This window comes from Trachypithecus francoisi, unplaced genomic scaffold (genome assembly GCF_009764315.1).
Source record: "Trachypithecus francoisi isolate TF-2019V2 unplaced genomic scaffold, Tfra_2.0 Lachesis_group1, whole genome shotgun sequence".
Taxonomy (NCBI): domain Eukaryota; kingdom Metazoa; phylum Chordata; class Mammalia; order Primates; family Cercopithecidae; genus Trachypithecus; species Trachypithecus francoisi.
In genome coordinates, this window is record NW_022681454.1 from 96,952,996 (window position 1) to 96,965,629 (window position 12,634).

General features: G+C 38.8%; 1 protein-coding gene across 1 annotated transcript in view; it reads right to left on the bottom strand.

Moving 5' to 3' along the window:
- STPG2 (sperm tail PG-rich repeat containing 2) overlaps positions 1–12,634 on the bottom strand; it is a 683,119-nt gene that overhangs the window by 536,622 nt on the left and 133,863 nt on the right. The window contains exon 7 of the mRNA XM_033214857.1: positions 4,149–4,256. Coding sequence (XP_033070748.1) covers positions 4,149–4,256 — 108 coding nt within the window. The remainder of the gene's footprint in view (positions 1–4,148; positions 4,257–12,634) is intronic.

Below are 12,634 nucleotides of genomic sequence, written 5' to 3' on the forward strand. Positions count from 1 at the left end.
TGGGAGTTACCCGATTTTCCAGGTGTTGTGTGTCTCAGTTCCCCTGGCTAGGAAAACGGATTTCCTTCCCCCTTGCGCTTCCAGGTGAGGCGATGCCTCGCCCTGCTTCAGCTCTCGCTGGTCAGGCTGCAGCAGCTGACCAGCACCGATTGTCCGGCACTCCCTAGTGAGATGACCCCAGTACCTCAGTTGAAAATGCAGAAATCTGCGGTCTTCTGTGTCGCTCGCACTGGGAGTTGGAGACTGGAGCTGTTCCTATTCGGCCATCTTGCTCCGCGCCCCCCAGGTTATACATTTCTGGCCAGACTACTTGGTAGGTGATGCATGGCTTTCCCAGGATATCGTATCTGGAGATATAATGTCTGCTGGCCTTCACTGGTAATTTTAATTGTGATCAAATTCAACACTGTCTCTATATTTATAGTAAGTACTTAACATTCTACTGAAAGCAAGTGCTCTCCCTTCTCCTTCAATTATTTACTTCATTATCTAGCTATCTACTTACCTATCTATAGTCAACCCTTGAACAACGTGGGTTTGAACAACGTCATTCCACTTATATACAAATTGTCTTCAGTTTCTGCCACCCCTAAGATAGCAAGACAAACTATTCCTCTTCTCCTTCCTCCTAGTCTATTCAATGTAATGACAAGAGCTTTATAGTAATTTACTTCCATTTTATAAATAGTAAATATATTTTCTCTTCCTTGTGATTTTTAATGACATTTTCTTTTTTCTAGCTTACTTTATTGTAAGTATACAGTACATAACACATATAACATACAAAATATATGTGACTTGACTATGTTATTGATAAGGCTTCTGGTCAACAATGGCCTATTTGTAGCTAAGTTTGGGAGGAGTCAAAAGTCATATGCAGATTTTCAAATGCATGGAGGGTTGGCATCCCTAATCTGTGCATTGTTCAGAGGACAACTGTACTTAGTTGTCTATTTATTATCCATATTGAGTCATGAATGCCAACATTAACGATTTATAATTTATTATTGAACCAATGGGGGGCCCTTCTTGCTGTTTCCTATGTCCCTGTGATATGCTCTCATCATTATTTCGTTTAGAACTTACTTTCTGACATAAAGTGTTACACTTTCCTCTTCCACCTGCCCTGGAATCAGTTATTTCTCTGAGGAATCCTTTTTCTTTCAGTAGGAACAGAATTAGAGACCAAGATCTGGGCACAAGATGTGTCCCTTGCTACTGGGGTATCTTTGCTTCTTGGTTCATTTAGCAGACAGAGCTAGAACATACACACATTCAGAGAATGAGAGAGAGAAACACACACATACATATGTACACTCATATATAGACACATGAACATACATATATTTACATGTGCACATATATATGCATATATTCATACATATAAATATATATTAAAAATCATGAGTTCGCATAAAAACCTTCAAATCCATCCCACAAGGTCCTCTTTCACTTCCTCCAATCCATATTTGTATGCACATTCCTTAACAATGAAAACCATACCTCAGAATATCAACTTTTTTGCTCAAACTTGTGATATATCTAAGATAGTTTTATAATTGCTTTACCCATACCATCTCAATAAATCAACCCACTAAAGATAATTAAGAATTTGTTTCCATTTTTTTTTTCTTTTTTCTGAGACAGAGTCTCATTCCTTCACACAGGTGCGATCTCTAGACTCACTGGAACCCCTGCCTCCTGGGTTCAGAAGATTCTCATGCTCCTGAGTAACTGGAATTACAAGTGTATGCCACAATGCCTGGCTATTTTTGTATTTTTAGTAGAGACTAGATTTTGCCACGTTGGCCAGGCTTGTCTCAAACTGCTGACCTCAAGTAACCCACCCGCCTCATTTGTTTCCATTTGCTTTCAGTTTAGTTATTAACTTTTCCCATTCTTACAGGTTTATTTTTATTTTTGAATATATAAAACATTGAAATCTTTCCAAAAGATAAAATATGTATTTTTTTAAGTGTAGTCAAAGAAGTGTTATGCCCCCTGTTGGGGATGCTGCGCCACTTGGGACAGAAAAGTCTCAATTTGCAACATTTGCTAATTTCCATGGTGTAAATACACCTACAGCAGTGGCTAATTTCACACTACCAACGTAATGTCAACCAGCTTGCAAAACTCCTGGAAACTTAACAGTTGGCTCTTGCAAGCCAGTACAAATAAACAGCAGCACACCAGTGCTTGCACTTTACCTCCTCACCATCCCTTGTAGATAACTAACATCATTGTTTTCTGGTTTATCTTCATCGTGTTTATATAGCCAAGTAGTTATGTGTATGTTTTCCTATTTTCCTATATTTCTTAGACAAAAATATAGTACTACATGTATGTTCTTTTGAGTTGTGTAAAGTAGGTAAATACTAACACTACTAAAATAATAATTTATTACTGGAAGTATAAAAAAAGACTCTAATTTATTTTCCTAATTATTCTTATTATTTTAGATGCTAAGTGAAATTTTAAAATGATAATTTTCAACTGTGGCTGCCTATTAGAATTACTTGAGGAATTAAAACATATATATTGCTGTTTAGGCCCTATTCTGAACCAAATGAATCAATCTCTGGAAGGAAGAACAAAGGGCATGTTGGCACTTGGATATCAGAATGTATTTAAATTCCTCAGATGTTTTTAATGTGCATCCCAGGTTAAGAGCCATTGCCATAAAGGAAATACTATGTATTTAAAATTAATAATTGAAGACATAAGGCAATTTGGTGCATTTAGATAAAATGCCTGACAACTCCTAAATCAATAACTAAAACAAGCATCTCAGAAATGTATCTGTCTTTATTCCTACCAACCAGAAAGTCTGTACTCTAAGTCTACTTTGTTAATTGTGTTATTTCTTTTTCTATCATAATCATATACATACATAGAGATATATATTCACATTCAAATAAACATTAACACTACCCCTAGCAGATTATCCTGTTTAGTTTTAATTCTTCCATATCTTTTACTGCAGAATCATTATTCTTTTCCCCATTATCCCCTTAAACCAAATTGATATAATATTCTTTTCTATTTCTAAAAATATATTTTAAAATATGATCGTGTCAAGTGATGTAAGGTTAGGGCTATATATCAGATTAACAGAAATAGTATAAAACCTGAGGTTTTATTTGTAAAAATAGTATTTTTAAAAAATCAAGGGCACACATACATCCACAGGCACATGCGCAAGCACACACGAGCGCGCGCACACACACACACACACACACACACAGAAAATATCCTGTCTTCCCCACATCCATCTCTTGTAGTACCTTAAGTATCATTAAGTTGCTTGATGTAGAAATCTAGTATTCATTCTTGATTCCTCCCAGTCCCTCATAACAACATCTAGCCCATTAAAAAGTCATGTTAATTTTATCTCCAAATATACCTGCAATCTATCTACTTGTCTCCAAGGAGGTGTCTCTTAAGTACAATAAAATCAAAGTAGTCATCTATAGTCACCTGAAGGATAATAATCTTCCCAAGTTAAATAAGATAATCACAGCTGTACATACCATAGGTGGATAAATTCCACAATTACTTTGGTCTGGAGGCTGCCACATAATAAAGGTTTGCTAGTATTATAATTGTCTTGCCTTGCCAATATGTTAGAAACCTTCAAGTCCTCTTAGTATATTCCTGGGAGTATGTGAAATGGTTACCGCAAAATATATTCTATGACTGTGGTATCACTAGTAAAGGTCCCAGTGGCAGTTGTAGAAATGACCTATTGCCAGGCTCCACAGAATGCCTTCAGAACCTTTTCAGAAAGAGATGCAAGCCTATATAGCATACATGTTAACACTCCACACATTCATTAACAAAGCATATTTTTAAAAAGACTAAAGAAGACATTTCTTATAAACTGAATTGAACATTCATATATGCAAATTTGCTTAATAGAAAATGTTTAATAGATGGTTCTATTCAAATATTCATCTGTGTATTTCTAATTTTATTTCACTTCATTTTATCCACATGTTTTGGTAATATATTTTTCTCAGACCATGTCTATTTCCAATTTGCTTAAATATCACTTTTCTTCTTATAACCTTTAAACATCACTGAATGTGTTGCTGGCCCCACACTATGCCTATTAGACTCAATATATGAAAATGACTATAGACCATTACCTGGGATTGAGAAAGAAAAGCAGGGGATGCATCATTTGCATTTGGTGTCATACTTTCTGTCTTCTGAAATTGACTTTTAATGTCATATTTTCCAGGCCCTGGTACTCCCTAAATCACAAAAAGAAATACATGTTCTCATTAAGAAAGGATCTATAGCACCTAAGGGAAGAGTTGGCTAAATATCTGAACCACAGTCACAGAGTTTTTAAGTGAATTCCTATATAATATTACCAAAGCACCACATTAAAAGGCAAGCTGGAACAAACTTAAGAGCAGCAAAAAAAAAAAAAAAAATTTCCTAAGCAAAGCAGCCCTTGAACCCGAAAACACACTACCTGAAACTTTGCTGCCCTCTACTGATAAAGCTCAGAAAAAAATTATACAGTTCTTCATATGATTAAATACTAAAATGAAAGAAAAATTACTTCTCTAGTTCTTCCATTTAAAAATATACAGCTAACTCGTCTCTAAAAAATTTTGTACTGTCTTTTTAAATGTATGTAAATCAATGTGTTTTTTCCAACAAATAGGCTTTAGGAAATAGTTTCACTACATATGGTAACTGTAAGACATTAAGCTTTTAACTAGATACTTTATAACAGAGAAGAATTAATTCAGTAAGTTCTGGGGTTGAGTTTTTTATTTTCTTAGTCATATAAATAAATATTAAGAAGTACTGTAATTTATTCATCATCAAATATTTTAATTACATTGATAAAGGACCTTTTCTACTAAAAAAATAAAGTTAGATTCAAATCTTCTGCTTCATACATACCTAAATTATTTTTCTTTGTCTGAAAGAATTACTTCTTGATTCACTAATTGAATAATTGGCTTATAAATTAGATGTATAATGAAGTTCTATCATTATATCCTGTCATTTCTATCTTTATAATATTTCCAAATCCAACCACTTCTCCACCTCCACAACTACCACTCTGATCAAAGCCACCACCATCTCTTACCTGAATTACGGTAAAAGCCCCCTAACTGTTCCCTGCTCCAATCCTTGTCCGTCTTCAATCTACTGACATAGCAGCTAGTGAAGGAGCTGTTGCATAATCCGAGTCAGATTGTATCACTCTGCTTCTCAAACCCACCCAGTATTTGTCAATCTCAGAATACAAGCCAAATCCTTAATATGGTCTGAATTACACACACACACATTACCTCTCTAGCCTCATCTCCTACCTCTCTCTCCCCTCATTCACTTTGCTACATCTCTTCCTTAAACAGATCAGGCATATATCCGCTTCAGGATCTTGGCATTTGGCAGTCTGTCTGCTTCAAATGTTTTCTGCGGATTACTCGTTCATTATAATCAGGTCACTACACAATGTCACCTTCTCAATGAGTCATTTCCAGGCCACCCAATCTAAAATTTCATTACCACCTCCAAACAATTTATGTTCCCTTCTCTGCTGTTTTTAAGCGTATCATTTATTACTATCCAAAATAAGATTTTCTGCTATACTCTAAGCTCCAGAAAGGCCGGGTCATTTTCTTTTTCTGTTTTGCTCACTGCTATATCTCTAGAGTATAGAAGAGTACCTGAAACACAGTAGGGTTCAGTTAATATGTGCAAGAAGAATCGATGAGTACATGAATTGAATCCTACATTTCCACTGACTACATTATAAATTTGATGATGGGTTCCTATTGAAAATAATGTGGCTCTAAATACTTGCATTAGCCATTTCTAATTCTTATTTTTTGGTGTTTTTGTTTTTCGTTTTTTGAGATGGGGTCTCACTCTGTTACCCAGGCTGGAGTGCAGTGGCCCAGTCTCATCTCACTGCAACCTCTGCCTCCCGTGCTCAAGAAGTCCTCCTCCCCAGCCTCCAGAGTAGCTGGAACCACAGGCATGTGCCACCAGGCCCGGCTCATTTTTGTATTTTTGGTAGAGATGGGTTTTTGCCATGTTGGTCTAGGGTTCCCCAGGCTGGTATTGAACTGAGCTCAAGCAGTCTGCCCGCCTTGGCCTCCCAAAGTTCTGGGATTACAGGCATGAACCACTGTGCCTGGCCAGCCACTTCTAAGTATGATAAAATACGTAAATCCTATGTATTTTTTTTAACCTGATAATTTGAAAAAAAAAAAAAGGAGAAACTAAAAATTTACGAAAAACTAATACAGAAGTATCTTTTATTTTAAATAGGTTAGATTCTAAAAAGTTATCAAAAAGTTGATGACACCTTGGCTCAAATGAGCAGATGCATGCCATTATTTGCTGGCTGGTAGAAAAGATGCACTTCAGGGGGGCGGAGCAAGATGGCCAAATAGGAACAGCTCCAGTCTGCAACTCCCAGCGCGAGCGACACGGAAAACTGGTGATTTCTGCATTTTCAACTGAGGTACTGGGGTCATCTCACAAGGAAGTGCCTGACAATCGGTGCTGGTCAGCTGCTGCAGCCCGACCAGCGACAGCTGAAGCAGGGCAAGGCACTGCCTCACCTGGGAAGCACAAGGGGGAAGGGAATCCCTTTTCCTAGACAGGGGAACTGAGACACACAACACCTGGAAAATCGGGTAACTCCCACCCCAATACTGTGCTTTAAGCAAACGGGCACACCAGGAGAATATATCCCACACCTGGCCGGGAGGGTCCCACGCCCACGGAGCCTCCCTCATTGCTAAAACAGCAGTCTGCCATCTAACTGCAAGGCAGCAACGAGGCTGGGGGAGGGGCGCCCACCATTGCTGAGGCTTAAGTAGGTAAACAAAGTGGCTGGGAAGCTCGAACTGGGTGGAGTTCACAGCAGCTCAAGGAAAACTGCCTGTCTCTGTAGACTCCACCTCTGGGGAAAGGGCACAGCTAAACAACAACAACAAAAAAGCAGAACCTCTGCAGACGCAAACGACTCTGTCTGACAGCTTTGAAGAGAGCAGTGGATCTCCCAACACGGAGGTTGAGATCTGAGAAAGGACAGACTGCCTGCTCAAGTGGGTCCCTAACCCCTGAGTAGCCTAACTGGGACACATCCCCCACTAGGGGCAGTCTGACACCCCACACCTCACAGGGTGGAGTACACCCCTGCGAGGAAGCTTCCAAAGGAAGAATCAGACAGGTACACTCGCTGTTCAGCAATATTCTATCTTCGGCAACCTCTGCTGCTGATACGCAGGCAAACAGGGTCTGGAGTGGACCTCAAGCAATCTCCAACAGACCTACAGCTCAGGGTCCTGACTGTCAGAAGGAAAACGATCAAACTGGAAGGACACCTATACCAAAACCCCATCAGTATGACACCATCATCAAAGACCAGAGACAGATAAAACCACAAAGATGGGGAAAAAGCAGGGCAGAAAAGCTGGAAATTCAAAAAACAAGAGCGCATCTCCCGCTGCAAAGGAGCGCAGCCCATCGCCAGCAACGGATCAAAGCTGCTCAGAGAATGACTTTGACGAGATGAGAGAAGAAGGCTTCAGTCCATCAAACCTCTCAGAGCTAAAGGAGGAATTACATACCCAGCGCAAAGAAACTAAAAATCTTGAAAAAAGAGTGGAAGAATTGACTCTAGACTAATTAATGCAGAGAAGGTCATAAACGAAATGACAGAGATGAAAACCGTAACACGAGAAATACGTGACAAATGCACAAGGTTCAGTAACCGACTCGATCAACTGGAAGAAAGAGTATCAGCGATTGAGGATCAAATGAATGAAATGAAGCGAGAAGAGAAACCAAAAGAAAAAGGAAGAAAAAGAAATGAACAAAGCCTGCAAGAAGTATGGGATTATGTAAAAAGACCAAATCTAAGTCTGATTGGGGTGCCTGAAAGTGAGGGAGAAAATGGAAGCAAGTTGGAAAACACTCTTCAGGATATCATCCAGAAGAACTTCATCAACCTAGTAGGGCAGGCCAACATTCAAATTCAGGAAATACAGAGAATGCCACAAAGATACTCCTTGAGAAGAGCAACTCCAAGACACATAATTGCCAGATTCACCAAAGTTGAAATGAAGGAAAAAATCTTAAGGGCAGCCCGAGAGGAAGGTCAGGTTACCCACAAAGGGAAGCCCATCAGACTAACAGCAGATCTCTCGGCAGAAACTCTACAAGCCAGAAGAGAGTGGGGGCCAATATTCAACGTTCTTAAAGAAAAGAATTTTAAACCCAGATTTTCATATCCAGTCAAACTAAGTTTCATAAGTGACGGATAAATAAAATCCTTTACACATAAGCAAATGCTTAGAGATTTTGTCACCACCAGGCCTGCCTTACAAGACACCCTGAAGGAAGCCCTAAACATGGAAAGGAACAACCGGTACCAGCCATTGCAAAAACATGCCAAAATGCAAAGACCATCGAGGCTAGGAAGAAACTGCATCAACTAACGAGCAAAATAACCAGTTAATATCATAATGACAGGATCAAGTTCACACATAACAATATGAACCTTAAACGTAAATGGACTAAATGCTCCAATTAAAAGACACAGACTGGCAAACTGGATCAAGAGTCAAGACTCATCAGTCTGCTGTATTCAGAAGACCCATCTCGCATGCAGAGACATACATAGGCTCAAAATAAAGGGATGGAGGAGGATCTACCAAGCAAATGGAGAACAAAAAAAAGCAGGGGTTGCAATCCTAGTCTCTGATAAAACAGACTTTAAACCATCAAAGATCAAAAGAGACAAAGAAGGCCATTACATAATGGTAAAGGGATCAATTCAACAGGAAGAGCTAACTCTCCTAAATATATATGCACCCAATACAGGAGCACCCAGATTCATAAAGCAAGTCCTTAGAGACTTACAAAGAGACTTAGACTCCCATACAATAATAATGGGAGACTTCAACACTCCACTGTCAACATTAGACAGATCAACGAGACAGAAAGTTAACAAGGATATCCAGGAATTGAACTCATCTCTGCACCAAGCGGACCTAATAGACATCTATAGAACTCTCCACCCCAAATCAACACAATATACATTCTTCTCAGCACCACATCGCACTTATTCCAAAATTGACCACATACTTGGAAGTAAAGCACTCCTCAGCAAATCTAAAAGAACAGAAATTATAACACACTGTCTCTCAGACCACAGTGCAATCAAACTAGAACTCAGGACTAAGAAACTCAATCAAAACTGCTCAACTACATGGAAACTGAACAACCTGCTCCTGAATGACAACTGGGTACATAACGAAATGAAGGCAGAAATAAAGATGTGCTTTGAAACCAATGAGAACAAAGATACAACATACCAGAATCCCTGGGACACATTTAAAGCAGTGTGTAGAGGGAAATTTATAGCACTAAATGCCCACAAGAGAAAGCAGGAAAGATTTAAAATTGACACTCTAACATCACAATTAAAAGAACTAGAGAGGCAAGAGCAAACACATTCAAAAGCTAGCAGAAGGCAAGAAATAACTAAGATCAGAGCAGAACTGAAGGAGATAGAGACACAAAAAACCCTCCAAAAATCAATGAATCCAAGAGTTGGTTTTTTGAAAAGATCAACAAAATTGACAGACCGCTAGCAAGACTAATAAAGAAGAAAAGAGAGAGGAATCAAATAGACGCAATAAAAATGATAAAGGGGATATCACCACCGACCCCACAGAAATACAAACTACCATCAGAGAATACTATAAACACCTCTACGCAAATCAACTAGAAAATCTAGAAGAAATGGATAATTTCCTGGACACTTACACTCTCCCAAGACTAAACCAGGAGGAAGTTGAATCCCTGAATAGACCAATAGCAGGTTCTGAAATTGAGGCAATAATTAATAGCTTACCAACCAAAAAAAGTCCAGGACCAGATGGATTCACAGCTGAATTCTACCAGAGGTACAAGGAGGAGCTGGTACCATTCCTTCTGAAACTATTCCAATCAATAGAAAAAGAGGGAATACTCCCTAACTCATTTTATGAGGCCAACATCATCCTGATACCAAAGCCTGGCAGAGACACAACAAAAAAAGAGAATTTTAGACCAATATCCCTGATGAACATCGATGCAAAAATCCTCAATAAAATACTGGCAAACCGGATTCAGCAGCACATCAAAAAGCTTATCCACTATGATCAAGTGGGCTTCATCCCTGGGATGCAAGGCTGGTTCAACATTCGCAAATCAATAAACGTAATCCAGCATATAAACAGAACCAAAGACAAGAACCACATTATTATCTCAATAGATGCAGAAAAGGCTTTTGACAGATATCAACAGCCCTTCATGCTAAAAACGCTCAATAAATTCGGTATTGATGGAACGTACCTCAAAATAATAAGAGCTATTTATGACAAACCCACAGCTAATATCATACTGAATGGGCAAAAACTGGAAAAATTCCCTTTGAAAACTGGCACAAGACAGGGATGCCCTCTCTCACCACTCCTGTGCAACATAGTGTTGGAAGTTCTGGCTAGGGCAATCAGGCAAGAGAAAGAAATCAAGGGTATTCAGTTAGGAAAAGAAGAAGTCAAATTGTCCCTGTTTGCAGATGACATGATTGTATATTTAGAAAACCCCATTGTCTCAGCCCAGAATCTCCTTAAGCTGATAAGCAACTTCGGCAAAGTCTCAGGATACACAATTAATGTGCAAAAATCACAAACATTCTTATACAACAGTAACAGACAAACAGAGAGCCAAATCATGAATGAACTTCCATTCACAATTGCTTCAAAGAGAATAAAATACCTAGGAATCCAACTTACAAGGGATGTAAAGGACCTCTTCAAGGAGAACTACAAACCACTGCTCAGTGAAATCAAAGAGGACACAAACAAATGGAAGAACATACCATGCTCATGGATAGGAAGAATCAATATCGTGAAAATGGCCATACTGCCCAAGGTTATTTATAGATTCAATGCCATCCCCATCAAGCTACCAATGACTTTCTTCACAGAATTGGAAAAAACGGCTTTAAAGTTCATATGGAACCAAAAAAGAGCCCGCATTGCCAAGACAATCCTAAGTCAAAAGGACAAAGCGGGAGGCGTCACACTACCTGACTTCAAACTATACTACAAGGCTACAGTAACCAAAACAGCATGGTACTAGTACCACAACAGAGATATAGACCAATGGAACAGAACAGAGTCCTCAGAAATAATACCACACATCTACAGCCATCTGATCTTTGACAAACCTGAGAGAAACAAGAAATGGGGAAAGGATTCCCTATTTAATAAATGGTGCTGGGAAAATTGGCTAGCCATAAGTAGAAAGCTGAAACTGGATCCTTTCCTTATTCCTTATACGAAGATTAATTCAAGATGGATTAGAGACTTAAATGTTAGACCTAATACCATAAAAACCCTAGAAGAAAACCTAGGTAGTACTATTCAGGACATAGGCATGGGCAAGGACTTCATGTCTAAAACACCAAAAGCAACGGCAGCAAAAGCCAAAATTGACACATGGGATCTAATTAAACTAAAGAGCTTCTGCACAGCAAAAGAAACTACCATTAGAGTGAACAGGCAACCTACAGAATGGGAGAAAATTTTTGCAACCTACTCATCTGACAAAGGGCTAATATCCAGAATCTACAAAGAACTCAAACAAATTTACAAGAAAAAAACAAACAACCCCATCAAAAAGTGGGCAAAGGATATGAACAGACATTTCTCAAAAGAAGACATTCATACAGCCAACAGACACATGAAAAAATGCTCATCATCACTCGCCATCAGAGAAATGCAAATCAAAACCACAATGAGATACCATCTCACACCAGTTAGAATGGCAATCATTCAAAAGTCAGGAAACAACAGGTGTTGGAGAGGATGTGGAGAAATAGGAACACTTTTACACTGTTGGTGGGATTGTAAACTAGTTCAACCATATGGAAAACAGTATGGCGATTCCTCAAGGGTCTAGAACTAGATGTACCATATGACCCAGCCATCCATTACTGGGTATATACCCAAAGGATTATAAATCATGCTGCTATAAAGACACATGCACACGTATGTTTATTGCAGCACTATTCACAATAGCAAAGACTTGGAATCAACCCAAGTGTCCATCTGTGACAGACTGGATTAAGAAAATGTGGCACATATACACCATGGAATACTATGCAGCCATAAAAAAGGATGAGTTTGCATCCTTTATAGGGACATGGATGCAGCTGGAAACCATCATTCTTAGCAAACTATCACAAGAAGAGAAAACCAAACACCGCATGTTCTCACTCATAGGTGGGAACTGAACAATGAGATCACTTGGACTCAGGAAGGGGAACATCAGACACTGGGGCCTATCATGGGGAGGGGGGAGGGGGGAGGGATTGCATTGGGAGTTATACCTGATATAAATGATGAATTGATGGGTGCTGACGAGTCGATGGGTGCAGCACACCAACATGGCACAAGTATACATATGTAACAAACCTGCACGTTATGCACATGTACCCTAGAACTTAAAGTATAATAAAAAATAAATAAAAATAAATGAATGAATAAATAAATAAATAAAAAAGAAAAGAAAAGATGCACTTCAGCAATGA